Source organism: Penicillium maclennaniae, assembly GCF_028827695.1.
Source record: "Penicillium maclennaniae strain IBT 15551 chromosome Unknown utg000002l:1.0-2354659.0:1.0-2356205.0, whole genome shotgun sequence".
NCBI lineage: Eukaryota > Fungi > Ascomycota > Eurotiomycetes > Eurotiales > Aspergillaceae > Penicillium > Penicillium maclennaniae.
In genome coordinates, this window is record NW_026623214.1 from 1,431,925 (window position 1) to 1,450,902 (window position 18,978).

The following is an 18,978-nucleotide window of genomic DNA, read 5'->3' on the forward strand; positions in this document are numbered from 1 at the left end:
AGTGAAGAATGACGGACTCTTATGATGATATCCTCAATTCTCTCGAGGATAACAATTACTACTCGATAGAAGGAAGCGACCTCTCCCCTTCCCTCCAAGCCTGGTCAAACTCCACCGACATTGAAGAGCTTAACCTAGAAAGCCTCAATCTCTCCAGCTCCGATTCATCATGGGTCGACCCGTTAGAGTCGGCCATAACAGCCACCCGCAACGGATCGGCCTCCGTCCTCAGCACTCTCTCTCAATTCACAACGGTTCTCTCCCAAACAGGCATCCACGGCCCTCGCCTTCTCAAAGCTGCGAATCTGTCCACCCGAGCAGCGAAGATCGGTTCCGGTGCCCAATTCACTGTTTTCAAGGACCCAATTTTTGAAGGTGAAGTCATCAAGCGCCTCAATGTCCCACTCTCGAGTAGGGCAGAGCAACGCTTTGCAGCAAGCACAGAGTACCGACTCCAGCTCAAAACATTAGAGCTCGAAGTGCTGTCACTATGTAATCCGGTCATTCGCGGACATCCGAACATCACTCGTCTCCTGGCCTGGGGGTTTGATTTCCCTTTTGCTGATCTAGCGGTGCCTGTGTTATTCATGGAAGCGGCGCTCATGCCGTTGGGAGTCTTCTTGAGCTCTGAAGAGAGAGAGGCGGGTGTGAAGTATCAGCTTGTGTTGGGCATAGCGAATGGGCTTGAGGCGCTGCATAATCTCAAGATTGTGCACGGAGACATCAAACCAGACAACGTGCTCGTGTTTGCCGGCAGGAGTGACAGTGTACCATTCCAGGCCAAGTTAAGTGACTTTGGCGTTTGTGTTGACTTGGAGGCACCGAAGGGGAATTCTACGCTGAGCGAGTATCGGGGGACACCGGCTTGGTTGGCGCCTGAGGTGATTGAAGGAGACGTCTCCAGGTTTGGGGGATTTTCGCCCGAGTTGATGTTTCGATTCGATGCGTACAGCTTCGGCCTGGTATTGTTGTCAACTTTTACCGGTGGTAGTGAGCCTCCAGCTCTGAGTAAGAATCACGACAGAATTCAGGAGCAGATCTCTGGATTGCTAAACAGCCGGAAAGAAATACCTGTAGACGTTCGCATGCAATTACGCAAAGCCATTCTTAGTCTTCTCGCCGAGGATCCTACAAAACGACCACTTCCGAGTCCAAGGCTACTTATAGCTGACACGCCATTATACGGGTCCTGGTATGTTGAAAACATAAGTGTCTTGCTTCAAAATGCTGATGGAGAGACCAAGGCTCGCCTCTGTTCAATCGAGCTTGGCAAAATCTCAGGCTGGAATAATCGATCCAATCTATAACAAAGGCCCATTGTTCTGGTACCGACTCGACGCAAGCATCCGCGCAGAGCTTGAACAGCAGTACATGCTCAGCCAAGAAGGGAATGCTCCACCATTCGGTGGTGATGTGCTGTTTGGCATAGCCCAAACAATCACTGGTCAAAAACCAACATATCTTGCTCGTATGCTGAGGTATCTTACTGACGCAGCGAAATCGGGACATTCACCTGCGAGAGCTGTGTATGCACAAATTATGGAGGCACATGGTCAAGCTTCAGAATTTGGTCAGGATGTACTGCAAGATTGGATGCTGCAGGCCGTTTCCGAGGGATATCTGTTTGCGAAGCCAGATCAGTCGACGACGGACGTGGAAGACGCTCAACGTAGGTTTCGAGATAATGGTGGATTTTGCTCAGATCCATTCTTGATCAAAGGTGATGTCAAAACAGCAATCAAAAGTGGGAAGATATTGGAGTGGGAGAAGAAGAACGGTGCTGTTGTCGATCGACACGGGAACACGTTGCTGCATGCTGCCGCTGCTTTCGGAGCAGTTGCTGCGGTACAAGAGTTGCTGAACGCTACTCAGATTGGAGTTGATACAGAAAATGAGAATGCTGAGACGCCATTATACAAAGCATTCCAAGCAGGTCATTCAGATGTCATTGGGCTTCTGCTTGATCACGGTGCGAGTGCGTGTTGCGAAAATCGGCAAAAGATCGGGCCTTTGCATTGGCTGTTCATGATACCTGAGGATGCAATCCATCAGATCACCGGGCGGATGGTGGAAGGTGGAGCAGACATCAATCGAAACATGGAGCCAGTGACCCAGGAAAACAGCGGTGGATTCCCGGAAAAGATCCAGATCCTTCACTAGTACGTTCATCCCGTCTTTACGAGCGGTAAGCAGCCAAGCTAATAGAGATATCTTAGTCCCTTTGAACTTCCGCACGGGACACCTCTTCACTGGGCATGTTTTTTCCGCAACACGAGGGCAATCGACACTCTCCTTTCTTTTGGGGGTAACGTTAACGCAGTATACTATGGGTCGGATTCATCATCAACTCCTCTTGCTTTGGCAGCATATCATGGAGAGACGGCACTTGCCAAGTATCTGATATCGCACGGTGCGGACGTCACCCTGCTTGACTCGATGGAGCGAAACACCCTACATGCGATCACTAAATACTTTCCCGACAGACATGGGTATCTTCCACATGCCTGGCACTATTGGGTCCGCCATGGACCTTGGGAGAATCACTTGGCCCAAATGACGGATCTGGTCAGGGTTCTAATCGATGCTGGTGTGAAAATCAACATGAAAGACAAAGGGTATCCTCGTCTCACACCCATTGCAGCAGCGGCAGACCTAGGAGTGTGGGATGGGGGAATGATCTGTTCATTGCTGGCGGCCGAGGCCGACCTGAAGGAATCGCTCTTATCAGGGGGAGATACAATTCTGCATTCATGGGTCTCAATAGTCGGACCCCGTCTGAATCATCCCGAATCATATCTACCTACCCTGAGTAAGATCGTCGAGGCTATTCCAAATCTCGATATTCCCAACCGGTTCGAGGAGGAGACTCCACTCCACCTGCTGACCACAACTTACCACCCGGAAGACGAATTTGAAGCCGCATGTGATATTCTCTTCAGTCATGTTCCTCCAGCTGATATCAACGCAAGGACCCGTCATGGGGCCACCCCGTTGTGCATCGCTCTAGAGACCAACCTGGATCCCGAACGACGAGGTCGATTTCTACTCGATAGAGGCGCTGACCCTCTCGTTCTCAACGATCGAGGACGGGATATTTTCTACTCAATTTCGAACAATGCCGTCCTCGCCGATCAAGAAAGCCACGACCTCATTAAATATTTCCTTCTCCATCTTGATTCCAATATTGAAACCGCCTACAGAAAACACTATCTCTGCAATCCTCACAGCAGCAATACCATTTCAGCTGCCGCAGACCGCGGAAAGCCCCAAACTTTGAGTCTTCTCCTCTCTCTCGGTCTCGCCAGCTGCATCAATGATCCTGACAGGACGAAGTCTCCGCCCTGGACACCCCTAGATCAAGCTCTCCATTCCGCCGAGCTCAGTAGACGAGCACATATGCGGAGACTTGCTTCTTACAAAGCTGGTGCTGCTAGGGCCAGAGCAATCGAGCAAGGACTCGTCTATGATGAGCATCAAGGCCCTCCAGCACGTGCCGCTGAGGCATACCGTTCCTACCCGGAGGTGATAACTATCCTGCGCAATGCCGGAGCGAAACGAACATGCGAGTTGGGTGGAAGTCCTACAGGGGAGTATATTGAGCAACCGGGGGACTGGGATAAGAGCGAAATTCAGGATTATGGTTTTACACTGCAGACACAGCCAAATCTAGAGTCCTGGAAGGGGTTGTATGATTCAGCCAAGTACAGTTCAGGTGGATGGGGCTGGCCAAGTGTACTGACGGGTAGTAAGAACCGAAAATAAGGTCCTAGAATTGACCCTCAGAAGTTATGAACATCGAACGATATAGAGGTTCACGGACCGGAAGCATGTGAAGAATGACATACTTAATGTTTGTCAGATAGCATAGTTACTAATTGTTTGGTATGATCAAGTGGTACATTGCTTTTCCTGGATCATCATGCAAGAAGTCAATGCAAAGATATTCTTTCAAGCAAGCCCGAAGGTCAGTCCAAGTCTGCACTCAGGGGTTGATGACCTGATGAGCTACACGCCCCTTCAGGTAGATCATAATTCACTCTGCAGGGTTTTGCCATAATTTTCCTTTTTCATCACTGTTTCTCCGCTACTGATTTACATGCGTCTCCGGATTCGTCGTTCGAAACTTCGATCGAATACTTTCTTCAAATGATACGATCTCTCTAGGATCCTTTGTTTCGAAAGTCTTGATTTACATTTTGGAAAGCTAATCTTGGGATGATCTGGAAATCGCTCCGTATGAAAATTGTTGTACAAGAAAGAAAGATAATAAGCAGGCAACGCCACTCCCAACCGCTGTATGATATCAAGAAAAGAACTCCAAAAAAGAAATTGAAGGGGAGAACATGCTGTCCTGGGACTCTTAAACGGTCGAGAGAGAATTAGAATTGGACTTGGTAGCCTCCGAGATACCCTCCACACCTTCTTCCTCATCTTCATAATACAGGTATTCTTCGTCATCCCCTTCTGGCTGTCCGAAGGCGTTTCTCCATACACCATCCCATAGACCCTTCTTCGTGACAAGACCACCAACAAGCAGGATCGGCAGCTGCCAAATACTGGCCCAGAAGAGGCCGCGAGCGCTTCCTTGAGCACCCTGGTGTTGCCAGAAGCGGTATGCTTCACGGACAAGCCAGCCATTGGCGAATGTGCTTCCAACGAGGAAGCCGTGGCCAACGACATCGATCCACCAGAGGCCGATGGAGATCGGGAACATGAGCAGAGAGTAGCGAAGAGCAACTCGAGCATTTCGGGCCGGGTTCACCCAGCAGAGCATGCGATAGCCGGCTTGCTTATAATCGTCACGAATGAGATGGGAGAGGGCGTTGAAGTGTGGAAATTGCCAGGCAAATAGGATACCACCCAGCAGCCATCCACCAATGCTATCTTTACTAAACAGCATGTCGCGCCACGTGTCATGCCCAGTTGTCGCTGTTTGTCCTGCAGCGGCAACCCAGCCCATCAATGGCGGGATACCTCCAACTACTGCGCCAACCCAGGTATTGACCACGGATATCCGCTTGAGCGGGGTATACACAAAAGCGTAGAGAAGGATGTTCGCAGCAGAGAGCGCGGTGGTTGTCGGGTTAGTACCGACGTACAGGAGGCCCAAACCGACAGCCGCAGTACCAATGGCGAAGAACAGAGCCCCGCGACGCGAGACCAGCCCGCGGACAAGAGGACGGTTCCGGGTCCGAGTCATCAATGCGTCGTATTTCGGTTCAAGCATCATGTTTAGCGTATTGGCACTGCAGCATGACAAGAATGTTCCCGCGGTCAAGTAAATGAAGGTCAATGTCGAGGTCGATAGGGTCGGGAGTGGGGTCATGGCTGGGTCGAGTGTAAGCAGAGATGAGAACGGGTACATTCCGTATGCAGATGTTGTCGTAAGGAGAACAAGAAAGGATAGACGCGGTTTCGTCAGTGCGAAGTATGCTGCGAACTTGCGGCGGAGGGAAGTGGCGGGTTGCGCAGATGAGAAGGCCGACAATTGCGCTGAAGCATCGGGTGGCATGACTGCCTCTGGTGAAGCATTATCTGAGCTTATGGCCTTCATACGCTTCCTCCGGCGATGTGGCAATTCATTTTGCGCTGCTTCTGCTGCAATTGATCCAGACGATGCTGGTTCAATTGTGCTGGCCGGGTTTGCGGAGGAATCGCTCGTGGACTGGGAGGTCGCCTTGGAGAGGGAGTCGGAATGGGCGGACGCATAGGATGAAAGGAAGCCTCCTTTCAAACCAGTTGCATCGAAGACTCGATTGGGAGAAAAGTATGTCTTGAGGAAGACCGAGGAGGGCTGGTTGGCCGCGATGCCGGTACGACGATTGGTAGAAGAGATGAACCCTCGTATTGAAGAGGGAAGGTGGACTCGCGATCGCACCAGACAATTTGAGCACGATAGTACCTCTCGCGGCGGCCCAGGCCTCACGATGGCGGACCGGAGAGGGATCATGGCGCGTGGGTCGACACTCTCTATCTCTCAAGATTGAAATGTGGAAGAAGGGAACTTTCCCCGGCGGCGCGGCACGGACCAAAGCCGCAGGTTACAGACGAAGTTGTGTACTTTCGACAATAGTATATGGATATTGGCATTCTACCTATCTCAAAAAGCTTGAAGATATTTCGAGAGGAGAAGACTAATTTGCAAAAGCCAGAGGCTCAATAATAAGACAACCGGAAGAAGGGTTGGAGTCATTACAGCAACGAAGTGTTGAGGCCCACTAAAAATAATCTCCTCGGTTCCTGTGTGCGTGGAATGTCAACACTTACAACACCTCTCTGCCTTGACAACCATCGGACATCATGGATATCATTCAGAAATCAGTACTGGATCCCCTCCAGCCTTACCTCCAACCTATTGTCAAAGCGATCCCCGAACCCGTTCACGATGCAGTCGTCTCGTTGATTGGCGCACCTTGCCACAGCGCGCTGCTCCTCGATCTCAGCTTGACCAAGGACCCTGCCTGTACCTCCCTAGCGATCTCCAAGGCCCTCGGAATCGCCATCGTCGGTGCTAGTGCCGTCGTGAAGGTTCCCCAGATCCTGAAGCTCATCAATTCGCGCTCTTCCGCCGGTGTTTCTTTCGTCTCCTACGCCCTTGAAACGGCCAGCCTGCTTATTACACTTTCCTATGGCGTGCGCAACCAGTTCCCCTTCAGCACTTACGGCGAGTCAGCTCTTATTGCCGTGCAAGACATTGCCGTCGGTGTTCTTGTTTTGAACTACGCCGGCAAGTCCGCTGCCGCCGCGGCCTTTGTCGCCGTTGTCGCCGCCAGCGTGTACGCGCTTCTCTTCGATCAGACCCTCATCGATGCGCAGACCATGTCGTATCTGCAAGCTGGTGCTGGTGCTTTGGGTATTGCGAGCAAGCTGCCCCAGATCTATGCTATTTGGAGCCAGGGAGGAACCGGACAGTTGAGCGCTTTCGCCGTAAGAGGACCTTTCCAGGATGGAACTAAATACCGAACTGACAATATATCGTTTATAGGTCTTCAACTACCTCGTCGGATCCCTCTCCCGTATTTTCACTACCCTTCAGGAAGTCGACGACAAGCTCATTCTCTACGGGTTCATCGCCGGCTTCTCCCTCAACGTGATCCTCGCTGCACAGATGGTTTACTACTGGAACAGTCCCGCGCAGACGCAGACGCCGAAGTCGAAAAAGGCTGCCGGTAAGCAAAAGGCTGTCGACCAGAGCCCTATCGCTCAAAGCTCCGGTGCTTCGCCGAAAGGTTCGAAGACGCCCACAACTCGCCGACGGGGTTAGACGGTATATCTTCGGTTGAATGCGCTTTATTCTGCAGAACCATTGTAATACTCCTCATAATGCCCTTCGGAATTAAACATCCTTCAAACTGTTCCTCTCCCTCTTGTACATCCCCAGTTTTTCATATGCGCGTAAATCGACCTCGCGCGATCTGCGAGAAGACCTGAGTAGTAGCTCGAACAACTACTGCATTCGCCCTGTGGTCATATACCTCAAGATATCCGCAAGAGGAACCACAGGCTCAACAGCATGCGCATGGTGCGGAGCAATCTCAAACTCAAACCCATTTCCACTGGATTTTCGACGCACACCCACAACTTCCATCTCATCCTCACCCTCCTCATCCTCTTCCTCCTCGTCTTCGTCTTCAGACCCCTCATCATCTTCCAATTGTCTCTTCAGCCCCGTCACAACATTCTGGATCCCCGCCTCGCGTTCTTCAAGCGTGAAATTTCCTCCCCAATTCCGTCTCCTCGCCTCTTGGTTCGCTTCAATAGGAGCCCACTCCCATAGCTCAGCGAGTTCCGTCTCGCTTAGCGGTTTCTGAGTTTGCGCTGCTGCTATCGCGCTGGGATTCAAGTTGGAGGTGTCCGAGACTTGCGGCTCGGTGCCTGCTGTCCGGCCCCGCGCGACCCAGTCTTGGACGCGGGGATCGAGTTTTGTCCGCAGGAGTTGCTCGAGGGTGCTTGCTTGTGTGCGACCTGGGTAGTCGGGGCCTGGGTAGGCGACTACCGAGGAGAGGAGGTCGCGGTGGTCGGAGAGGTGTTCGGAGACGGAGACAAGGTTATTTGAAATGATGCTTGCTTGAGATTGGAGTGAAGACCTAGTGGAGCCGTTAGGAGTTATTTTGGGCCATTGGTGGGAGCTGCGCACCATGGTGGGAGGGGATCGCTTTGGTTCAAACTCGCGATCAGCGAACCCAGGGAGCGGGTGAGTTGGACAAGTCGTTGACGGGATTGCTCGAGCACTTTTATTTGATCGGGTGTAAGAGTGGACATGATGGCTGGGGGATCGGCTGTGTCCGGCCGAAGAGTAAATGCGCCGGAGGAAGGTTTGAGTGTAGAGGAGATGCGGTTCTTTTCGAAGCTTGAGTGGAGAAGCTTGGGAGTTCCCCCAAGAACTTTATGTGCAGCCGCTCAATTAACAACTCTAGAGTAGAACGCCTATATATTCATGGACTGCAAAATTCAAATGCCTTTCTAGCTATGCACTCAGAATCCAGTCTCAATCATTCAAGACATATTGTAAATGCTCAGGTCAAAGTCAGCCACTGGTCGTCCAGTCTCAAAAACATATACCGTGAATGATTGCTGAGACATGGACATCGCCGCTCAGTGGAGACGAAGGCAACCCATTCGTGAGTAGCCAAATGTGGTCTTTTCTCCCCTTCAGATTTTTAACCGAGAGCGTAAGTAAATGTATCAAGACGACCAAAGAATCTAGACGTGACGCAACGCGCAATGCTACCACTGCATGTCGGAGGTGCCGGGACCACATGGTGAATATTCCCATAAATGCTCCCAGCTCATGATCTAGCAAATCCAATAAATTGAAGGCGATAGAGAAGTGCCGAACTTTATTATTACACAATGTACGAGAAATGGTCTTGACTGCCTCTGTTTTTCGCTCCGGACCGCAAAAGCAATTGCAAAATCCAGAACCAAAGGAAGACAGGCCCCTTGTGACGAAGAGAAGATATGCCTATGCCTTTCTAAGTCACTTGATTTGTTTTGAGGGACACACTGGATTCACACCGTATCTGTGTTTTTGTGATTTTTGAACAAAGAGAGTCGTTAAGAATGCGTTCAGGGCAAGTTACTTGAGCATATTTTTCTGGCTATACACCACTATTTGACCAGGAAAACCTCCATCAATACTCGACCCAGACAGAATAGGATTCAATTACATGATTGATTCCCACTGTGGCACTTCACGGAGCCGTACGAAGCTTATGGCCGACGTTGACTTACTGACACAGTAGTTAATCTAGCATCGATTCATGGTGTGTTTGAACAGCGCTGCGTCCTTAGATCTTATCCAGATCATTTGCTCAGGCAGTGGTTGTACTCTCAATGTCTCGGAGTATATGCGCCCAAACAGAGCATCTTATGAGCTCCAAGGGGTTTCATACATCTTCCATGGGGAAGAGCACGAAGAAACAGTCCACTATTCTAGACAGCTCACACCTGGTCCAGAGAACCACTATTGACATTAAACATCCAATACGGGATACAATTCGGGTACGTCAAGTTCCACTTCGCGGGCGATTAATCTGCATTCAACGCAGATTCCATACGCAGTCTGCAAATGGCTGGTGGGATGACATATTTATTGTCAATTGTATTTCCACACATTCATACCCATTCTTGTGACCTTTCGTGTCTAGGAAATTGCTGTATCTTCAATTTTGCCGAATTCGAAAGACACTGTCCGCAAGACTCGAGATCTCATTGACACCATGCTCCTTGAGAGCTTTAAGAATCTCATCGACTGAACTCTGAGGGAGCCCCTCTTTATTCCTCAAATAGATGCCAATGCCAGCCGGAGTGAAAAGTATCTTGGCAAAAAAGGTGACAATCCACTTGTTGTTATCATCCGTATGACCAAAGCCAAGATACTCCCAATGCGAGCTCGCAATCTTCAACCAGCCCTTGCCTCGCCAATCCCAAGCACCAGGATCGCCAGGGCTTGGGGTATCAATACCATGGATAGACGAGACTTTCTCCGAGTTTCTGGATTGGTATTTCACCAGATCATCGATTTTTTCCACACCCGAATTATCGGCGGGGAGTAACCCGTAGGTGATGTTGACGTTGCGCTTATCCTTCCATAGCGGGAGGCTGGAGTGGGTTACGTGCCATGTCCCGATGAGGAAATCATTGAGTGGGGGCACGCATTTATTGCCTTTGTTCTTGGTTGAATGTAGTTTTGGTAGTCCGATGTAAATCGGAGAAGGCATGTTGTATACACGAAATTAGAGGGGACGGCTGGGGTGCATCTCAAAGGGGGAAATCTGTTTATTGGATCCCGTGATCTAAGCCTGTCTGGACGTTAGCTTCGGTCGTTCACTCTACGTTTAGGTACTTCACTAGGAAAGCTTGAACAATTTCCACCAAAGCTATTCCATTCATGATTTTCATGAAAGAGCTAAATGCAACACATTGGATTTTCGACGCCACGATAGGCCACGAAGCCTATAGTTCGGGTCATTGGATTCCCACGTTCAAACCCTTGTTTACTTGTAGTTTTGCCCGGGATCCAACTCGTGTACTGGATTACAGCGAAGACACTTTACCTGGAGCAGATCAGTCCCTTAATACTAGCGACAGCACAATTTTGAACAAGATGCGCCGAGTCACTGTTCTTCTTTGACGGCAATGCTGAGCATGTATAGGCTTCCTGCTTAGGCCCGATATTTGCGGACCGGTAGATGACGGCATGGCTGACCGAACATGCGGGGTTGACCCTTTTCAAAAGGTTCACGACTATCGAGGGGAATTTAACTGGCATGTTGCATAGTTGTATAAATGAGAAGCCCTCTTCAAATAATACAACTGAATCATTCTTCGTCTAAATATGCCGATCCAGATTCGAGACATCCGCACCGTTGACGCGGAATGCTTTCCCTACATCTTCGAGCGAGACGTTTCCATCAACCTTCAAGATGGAAATATAGTCCGCTGCAACGTGTACCGCCCAAAGGATTCTGGTCCACAGGCTCGCTATCCTGTGTTGGCGACCTATGGCCCTTACGGCAAGGACATCCCATATGAAAGGTGAGTGAGACCGTTGACAGATCACTTATTCTCCGCACCGAAGTAATCTCACTGTCTCAAGTTTCAATTCACCAAGCTACGCTGAGGTGAATCCTAAGCATAAAACACCACACTCATCCTGGGAGACGCCGACGCCAGAATCTTGGACCGCGCACGGATACATCGTCGTACGTGCAGATGAGATTGGCACAGGGCAGTCTCCTGGCCTCCTCAACACTCTTTCGCCTCAGACAGTCAAATCATTTTGCGAGGTCATCGAATGGGCCTCGGAGCAGGAATGGTCGACTGGAAAAGTGGGCTTACTTGGCATCAGCTATTTCGGCGCCACACAGTGGTACGCAGCAGCCCGTAACCCCAAGGGTCTTGCTGCGGCCGTTCCTTGGGAAGGGTTTTCAGACCTCTATCGGGACATGGGCCGTCACGGAGGTATCTTATCGAACACTTTCCAGAGCGCTTGGTGGAAACGCCAGGTCGCTTCGAACCAGTATGGGCTGCCTGGGAAGGCTTCGAGAAATTGGGGCCCAGATACCGTTGAAGGGGATCTTGAGGAAGATGAGCTGAGAGCGAACCGGATCGAGCAGCCTGCTCTGGCACCGCAATATCGATATGCCGATGATAAGATCTTTGCTTCCATGGATTGTAAATTGGAGAACATCAAAATCCCGATCCTGAGTGTTGCGAACTGGGGCGGTATTCTGCTACATCTAAGAGGCAATGTGCAAGGATTCATTCGTGCCGGATCTGAGTTCAAGTATCTTCGATTCATTGCTGGTCGCCATGATCTCCCATTTTACTACGACGAAGAAGTCGAGGTTCAGCGAAGCTTCCTGGATGCTTTCCTCAAAGGAGAAGATAGGTACGGATGGTCTCAGAAGGGTGCTGTTCCGCCCGTTGATCTGCTCCTCCGAAAAGGAGATGTCGGGTACAACAATCCAAAGGCAGAACAAACCTTTGCTAGGAGATCTGAGCAGGAATGGCCGATTGCCAGGACCGAATACACGAAATTATTTCTCCAGTATGACGGAGAGATGTTATTCAAAAATCCTGCAAATGCAGGCCTCTTGAGGAAAAGCTACGATGCACTTGGTACTGGACAATCTTCTGATATGATCTCTTTCACGACGCCGCCATTCGAAAGGGAGACCGAAATCACAGGCCATATGGTCGCTCATCTCAATGTTTCCGTCAGCAAGAGCCCAAATGGGCCCATACCTTCTGATTTGGACCTTTTTATCAGTCTGCGACATATCTCAGCTCATGGCTCGGAGATTCTTTACACCGGTACCACGGGTGAGGGTGCGCCGGTGACCAAAGGCTTCCTCCGAGTGAGCATGAGAAAGACCAATCCAGACCATCCACTGCATCGCCCTTGGCTTCCCTACCGAGAATACCGATTGGTAGACGTTCTCCCGGTTATTGCTGACGAAATATACTCCGTGGACATTGAGCTGTGGCCAACCAATGTAGTCGTTGAAGCTGGAAACAGACTCACTTTGGAAGTCAGCTCTGGCGACACTGCGGGCACTGGAATGTTCAATCACAATGATCCAATTGATAGGTGAGTAGTGGAACGCTCGATGAATATAACAACCTGAGCTGACTCGTACACAGACCCGGTTCGGTCTTCGAGGGTCAGAATCACATCCACTTTGGCCCAGATCACGTCAATCATATCACATTGCCAGTCATTCCGCCTTTGTCTGCGACCTTGGATTATGTTGATGCAGCATTTGCGCAAGACAATGAGCCATGGAGAGCCTATTAAGCGGCTTCACTCGCTGATATGTCTATTAGCTGAAAAGAAACCTGCACGTTGACCAATCAGAGCAACCATTTGCCTCACAAATAGTCCTGTGAGATATGTAGCCTAATTTCATGAAGGTGACAAAAGGTTCGCAAGGTCCTCGTTGACACAATCTACAGAAGAAAGCAGAGTAGTACTGGCTCAATAGAAAAGATCCATTTGAGTTGCATAAATCTATATGACTCAGGGCGTGTTTCGCCGTTTCAGGGTAGCAGAGGAATACTGATTGGTAAATAGAGCTCTACACGTCATAAAAAACTTTTGCAAGAGGGTAGTGGGATAATGACTGAGAATAAAGACCTCAGGAGAACAAGTTCGGAGCTCAGGAATTGGAGCTGGAAGACTGGGCGGCGAATGTCACAATTCATGGGACAACAGTCGAAGCGACGCCTAAGTCTGAATTATTCTACTCTGTACTACTTTCCTACTATCCGAAATCTATGTCTCAAGAACTGGGAATAGTAGACATGACTACGAAGGCCGCACCATGAGTCTCAAAGTCAAACAAGGCCACCGTCAATGGGTTACCATTTCCGAAGCCGGCATCAAATCAATTCCTGTATAGTTTCCGATGGACAAATTGTATCAGTGCATTCAAGAGTCGGTAATCTCCTCTGACGAGCGACAAAAAGAGTATCAACTTAGTATGTCAAGTTCATCATAATAGTCTTCGGCTCGGTAAAATGTTCAAGGGCAGCACGTCCACATTCACGACCAAGACCACTCTGCTTGCTGCCACCAAAGGGTATGTTCAGCATACTCAGGCTAACGCAGTTAGTGCCGACCATTCCAGAATCAAAGTTGCTAGCCATTCGCATGGCCTTGTTGATGTCTTGAGTGAAGACACCAGCCATAAGTCTGTACTCTGTGGCATTAGCCTCCTGGAGCACTTCGTCTTCTGTCTTGAAGGAGTTGAGAATAGACACCGGACCAAATATTTCTTCTTTGTACAGCTCGGCAACGGACGCGACATTTGTGAAGACGGTAGGTTGGATGAAGTATTTCTTCTCACCAACGCGCTTCCCTCCCGTGAGAATGGCTCCATGCTGTGCACCTCGCTCGATAAAACCCGTCACACGTCGGAACTGGGCCTCGTCCACCAGGGGTCCCATCAGCGTCGTTGGCTCTTCAGGGTCATTGATTGATTTGGCGCGCTCCTCCAAGGCTGCCTTGTATTTCTCGGTGAACTTGTCCACTATACCTTCCTGCACGTAGACACGCGAGGCGGCAAAGCAAACCTGACCAGTGTTGGCTGCGATCGCATTGACGCACCAGGTGACAGCGTTATCCAAGTTGCAATCGTCAAACACAACAGCTGGAGACTTTCTCCGAGGTCAAGGGTGACTCGCTTGAGGTTTGATTCGGCAGCCATCTTCTGGATCAGTTTCCCGGTGCCAATGGACCCAGTGAAGCTAACCTTCCGAATACGCATGTGTCGTGCGAGGGGAGCTCCCGTCGGCCCAGCGTCTGACAAGACCTGAAAAACACCAGGCGGGAAGCCGGCCTCTTTTATCAAGAGGCCCAAGGCCAGCGCAGCAAACGGCGTCTTCGAGGGTTTCAGGATGAAACAATTACCCGTTGCCAGCGCCGGAGCGGCCTTGAGACCAACCGTGCCCAGCGGAGCGTTCCACGGGACGATTCCTGCAGTCACACCCAAGGGCTCATGGCGAGTGATCTTCATAAACCCATCTTCTTGAGGGTGCGCCTCCCCAGCAAATTTGTCAATCCAGCCTGCATTGTAGCGGAATGACTCCGCGGCCATGCCAGTTTCCAACTTGCCAAATGTCCCATAAGGCGCACCGAGCGTAATTCTCCTCAGCTCTGCCAGAGCCATGATATTTTTATCGAGAAGATGGGCGAACTTCAGCAGAATATTGTGTCGCTCTTATGCTGAATTGCCTTCCACGCGGGGAAGGCAGCCTCCGCGGCGGTTACGGCCGCATCAACATCCTCTGCGCCGGCGACAGGCACTTTATCGGAAACTAGCGAGTCTCCTTGGGATTGGAGACTGTGATGGTCTCGGTGTTTTTTTGCGTCAACATATTCATTGTTGATGAAGAGTTGTAGAGGTAGCTTGCTGGCCGAAAAGCCGAAAACGGGGTTCTCATCGATAGAGCCCATGGTGGTCTCAGGGGTTCAAGGAGATATTGTGTAATGGAATTCTATCTCGTTTATGATTCTCACGACAGATTTAGCGGGGCTTTATAATTCCAACGACGATCATGCTCCATGGAATATGGGTTAATCAACATCATCCTGGCACAAAGTACGGCAGCAGGCGTGCAGGTCAAAGGAAAGCGTCATCCACGCAATGGCAGGTCGCCTTGCCTTCCAACCTATGAATACAAGGGATCAACCGTTTTGCCAGTAGCGAAATGCCAAGCATGCCGACCGGTCAGATCTGACAAGGACCTCACCGCATCCCACGCATTGGGAGTTCCCACCGTAGTATAGCGAATACAGCTCGTCCATAGTTTCTGTAGAGTTTCAGCCCAGCGCTTTTTTACAAGGCGCTTCTGAATTCAAGAAGATCATAATGAGTGATCTCATCAGTATGATGGCAGAGCAACGCTGAATTCAGAGCGCTGATTGCCGGTTCTGAAATGGTCAGCTCTGGAACAAGCGCCAATGGAGGGGCAAATGTGACAACGAACCCCAGCAAAGAGGGGTCGCGCGGATGGCGGAGATAACAGCTCTTCGCCCCTGGAGCTGCTCGTCAGTAAGCAGTTTTGTATCTGTGTTTGACGCTTCAAATACCTGTCCAATCTAGTCCTCACAGCCAAGCTATGGTTTTGCTGTAGCGAGGTGGTTAGACTAGATTTGTCCAGCTTGATAGAGTCGGGTGCTTTCATTAAGACCCAGACCAGAAGAGCTCATGTACATCTCTCCAAGCGCTTTTGAGGAAGCTGTTGCCTGGAGAGCCTGTGGACTGGCATACCATTCTCGCTCCTCGGCTTCTGAAGCCTACGCGAATTATCAGAGGATACATTTACCTCATGAGCTCCAATTCAGCCTTTATTTCTTGGTTCGAGGGACGCGTTCAGGTGCAGCCCGTTACTGATGCTCCACTGATAATACGGACGAGTTGTTAAGTCTGTGCAAGTTGACCACTCCGTTGACGCTCGTCCTTAGACAAGTTCATATTAAGAAGCAAAGATGAACCGAGAATCCTCTATAGCTCTATAGTTTAGATGATTGCTGTCCCAACAAGTCAGCGTCGCGTTTAGCCCATTCCTTGAGAACTCTCCTCTGGATTTTTCCACTTGCAAATCGTGGAACTTCTTTCACAAGTATCACACCACCAGTGAGTTGCTTGTGTTTCGCCAGGCGAGTCTTCATGTAATTCTGAATTTGGGCTTCTGAGGTTTGAGATACTTGATTATCCTGCAGCCGCACGTAGGCCCGGGGCAGTTCTTCCCCATTCATCGTGATGCCAACCACCCCGGCGTCTGCGATATCAGCATGCTCCAGAAGCACGGCTTCGAGCTCCGCAGGGGCTACTTGTAGACCATTCACTTTAATCAACTCTTTTTTGCGATCAACGATCCAAAAAGAATTGCCACGGACAGTAACAACATCTCCGGTCTTGAGCCAGCCCTCTGCATCGAGAGACTCACGGGTAGCTTGTTCGTTCCTCCAGTAACCCATGCAAACATTGGGGCCTCGGATATACAGCTCACCGGGCTCACCTGTGTAGATGAGTCTCCCTTCGTCGTCAAGAACCTTGCCTTCGCAATTTGGAATAAGCATACCAACAGAGCCTGAGTCGTCGGTGCGACCACCGGGGACATAAAGTCCACTACATGTAAGCTCCGTCATTCCCCAGGATTGAACGACATTCAGCCTCAACTTCCTTTGAATCGTGTTCTGAAGTTCCCGGGAGAGTGGTGCTGCTCCACACAAGATATTTTTGAGGCTGCTTAAGTCATATTTTCGGGTCTCTGGTCGTTTGTCAAGCATGATCAAAATGGGTGGAACCAATTGGAGATGGGTAATTCGGTATTTCTGGATCCCCCCAAGAAAGTCCTCGAAGACAAACTTCTGCATAATATAGACAGGAATTTCCAGTTTGACGGCCATCAAGATCACATAAAGTTGGCCTGGAGATCGTCAGTGGTGTTATCGGGATGGTGAACCGTCTTTTGGAGTTATCTTACCGTACGCATGGTATAGTGGGAGAAGGCCAACCCATTTCTCTGCAGGACGAGCTGCTGGAACAGCCGAATAAGTGGTCTCCTGGTCGCGACAATAGATAGACTGTTCCACATTCGCGATGAGGTTGTAATGTGACAAACACACGCCTTTTGGAAGGCCAGTGGTTCCCGAAGAATAATTGATAGTGGCAATTGTCGAAGCTGCAGTCTCTGTCAATTCATCCCATTTCCACATATTTGCCTCCTCTTCGGATCCCAGCATTTCTCTCCAGTCAAGAATACCATGTGTGGCGCGGGAAGGGCGATCGGAGAACTGGAAGATGCAATCTTCCGGGAATTGAACTCCGCGGGCAGCTTCCAGGACAGTCTGGATGAGGCTCGGATGAGCCAAAATAATTTTGGCACCAGTATCCTTGAGCTGGTGCTGGATCTCTGGCACTGTATAGGTAGGATTAACCCCGCTGAAGATTCGGCCAGATCCCACGATGCCTTGATATGCGACTGGCACGAATATATGGTTCGGCGTGATGATCATGACCACTTCGCCTTTTTTTACTCCAAGTCTATCCAGGCCAAATCCCAGGCGACGCACCCACGAGAGCATCTGGCGAGGGGAAAGGGAATTTGCGGGGTTCTGAGCGTCGATCCATATTGGGTTGTCGGATACCGTTTGATTCGTAGGATAGAGGTAGGAGAGGATATTGGTTCTGGGAATTTCGAGTGATGGAAATACTGATTTAAACATCTTGACAAGATTTGGAAATAGTTAGGTCATTGGAATGGGTTGGCAAGAGTCTGACACGACGGCAACCTTCTGAAGGCCCCGCACACCTTGCAACTGGGCCACCGAACCGAGGTCATGCAGACAGGGGAAATATGATATCCCGTTTAATTTCATAGAAGCGAATGCAGGACCTTTTGAGCCTTCCCAATATGATAATACAGTACCTGTCAAATGGAGACTAAGTTCCACCATACTATCTCCACAACTCCTTCGCCTCCACTTACAACATGGACTATTAATGGTCAGTTGCTGGATTCAGTCATTTTTTTCAGAGTTCACTTCAACGGTTATAACATTATTGCCATTAACACGACTGTTAATGAGAGTTATTTGCTATAAGTGAACGGTTATAACATTGCTGAATGAATTCATTGATCGCTCTGGCTGGTCGTCAGACAATACCGGTCTAAGCATTTTTTCCACATCAAATTATATCCACGTTGTATCAGAATTCAGCCTGCATTTAATTGATCAAGGTAAAAGTCCCGATTCTTTTGCTCCCGAGTTCTACGTGGAAGGATTGATAGCGCGGGTTGTAATTTTCTTGGAACAAAGCCCGGCGTCCACGGAAATAACAGAAATTCCCAGTTCTGATTAATTCGTAAGGGGCGCCGATGAGATCAACTTTTTGGGTTCTTCTGAAATGCAGCAGGCGCTATGGGAGTCTATTCGCAGCCACCTATTGAAGGCTCGTCCAGGTATCATAAGCGGACACTAGCAAATCGTGACTCAGGCGACCATTTCTTGAAGCGGCGGTAGATACACTGTCAAACATGCCTCGCGCGTGAAATTCAGTGCCGTTCCCCAACAGGAATAAGATAACCTGGTGCGTGGAGTAGACCTGGATTGGCATGCTAGGATCACTGTTCGTTCCCATTTCCATCTGGGTCGCACCCTTCTAAGGTGGTCTTAAATCACATTACACTTTGTTGCTTGACACTCCCCCACAACGAAATCACCAGCCGAGTATCACGACCTTACTCTGATTAAGGATTCGTACCTTGTGGGCGACAAAATTTCTAAATCTGCCAAGTAATCATTTCAGCCTCCATGAGGGTCATATCAGCGACATAATCGAGGGTGTATACCGATTCGGCGATTATGCAGGAAAGGTCTAAAAATAACACACAGTTAGCTGCATAAGTGACGGTTACAGCCGATCGGGGAACAATAATTGCAGCTAATTTTGCTTCTAT

At 49.8% G+C, this 18,978-nt stretch overlaps 8 protein-coding genes across 8 annotated transcripts; 3 read left to right on the top strand and 5 right to left on the bottom strand.

Moving 5' to 3' along the window:
- Positions 1–8: 8 nt before the first annotated feature.
- On the top strand, positions 9–3,762 carry N7477_001766 (ankyrin repeat and protein kinase domain-containing protein; the record flags this gene model as incomplete). The annotated part of the gene is made up of 3 exons (XM_056963429.1): positions 9–1,192; positions 1,245–2,159; positions 2,217–3,762. 3 exons carry the CDS (start codon positions 9–11, stop codon positions 3,760–3,762), a joined length of 3,645 nt encoding a protein of 1,214 aa, XP_056826348.1.
- Positions 3,763–4,360: 598 nt separating this feature from the next.
- Positions 4,361–5,950, bottom strand: cox10 (protoheme IX farnesyltransferase; the record flags this gene model as incomplete). The annotated part of the gene is made up of 1 exon (XM_056963430.1): positions 4,361–5,950. The coding sequence occupies one exon, from the start codon at positions 5,948–5,950 to the stop codon at positions 4,361–4,363; it is 1,590 nt and encodes a 529-aa protein (XP_056826349.1).
- Positions 5,951–6,300: 350 nt separating this feature from the next.
- Positions 6,301–7,264, top strand: N7477_001768 (putative monosaccharide-P-dolichol utilization protein; the record flags this gene model as incomplete). Its single annotated transcript, XM_056963431.1, has 2 exons — positions 6,301–6,927; positions 6,986–7,264. The coding sequence occupies 2 exons, from the start codon at positions 6,301–6,303 to the stop codon at positions 7,262–7,264; spliced, it is 906 nt and encodes a 301-aa protein (XP_056826350.1).
- A 183-nt stretch (positions 7,265–7,447) lies between these two features.
- Positions 7,448–8,262, bottom strand: med8 (RNA polymerase II mediator complex subunit MED8; the record flags this gene model as incomplete). The annotated part of the gene is made up of 2 exons (XM_056963432.1): positions 7,448–8,087; positions 8,138–8,262. The coding sequence occupies 2 exons, from the start codon at positions 8,260–8,262 to the stop codon at positions 7,448–7,450; spliced, it is 765 nt and encodes a 254-aa protein (XP_056826351.1).
- A 1,403-nt stretch (positions 8,263–9,665) lies between these two features.
- On the bottom strand, positions 9,666–10,223 carry N7477_001770 (uncharacterized protein; the record flags this gene model as incomplete). Its single annotated transcript, XM_056963433.1, has 1 exon — positions 9,666–10,223. The coding sequence occupies one exon, from the start codon at positions 10,221–10,223 to the stop codon at positions 9,666–9,668; it is 558 nt and encodes a 185-aa protein (XP_056826352.1).
- Positions 10,224–10,840: 617 nt separating this feature from the next.
- Positions 10,841–12,805, top strand: N7477_001771 (CocE/NonD family hydrolase; the record flags this gene model as incomplete). Its single annotated transcript, XM_056963434.1, has 3 exons — positions 10,841–11,040; positions 11,102–12,598; positions 12,652–12,805. The coding sequence occupies 3 exons, from the start codon at positions 10,841–10,843 to the stop codon at positions 12,803–12,805; spliced, it is 1,851 nt and encodes a 616-aa protein (XP_056826353.1).
- Positions 12,806–13,485: 680 nt separating this feature from the next.
- N7477_001772 (uncharacterized protein) lies at positions 13,486–14,965 on the bottom strand (the record flags this gene model as incomplete). The annotated part of the gene is made up of 3 exons (XM_056963435.1): positions 13,486–14,096; positions 14,168–14,705; positions 14,780–14,965. 3 exons carry the CDS (start codon positions 14,963–14,965, stop codon positions 13,486–13,488), a joined length of 1,335 nt encoding a protein of 444 aa, XP_056826354.1.
- Positions 14,966–16,024: 1,059 nt separating this feature from the next.
- N7477_001773 (acyl--CoA ligase) lies at positions 16,025–17,743 on the bottom strand (the record flags this gene model as incomplete). The annotated part of the gene is made up of 2 exons (XM_056963436.1): positions 16,025–16,944; positions 17,002–17,743. The coding sequence occupies 2 exons, from the start codon at positions 17,741–17,743 to the stop codon at positions 16,025–16,027; spliced, it is 1,662 nt and encodes a 553-aa protein (XP_056826355.1).
- Between the last annotated feature and the right edge of the window lie 1,235 nt (positions 17,744–18,978).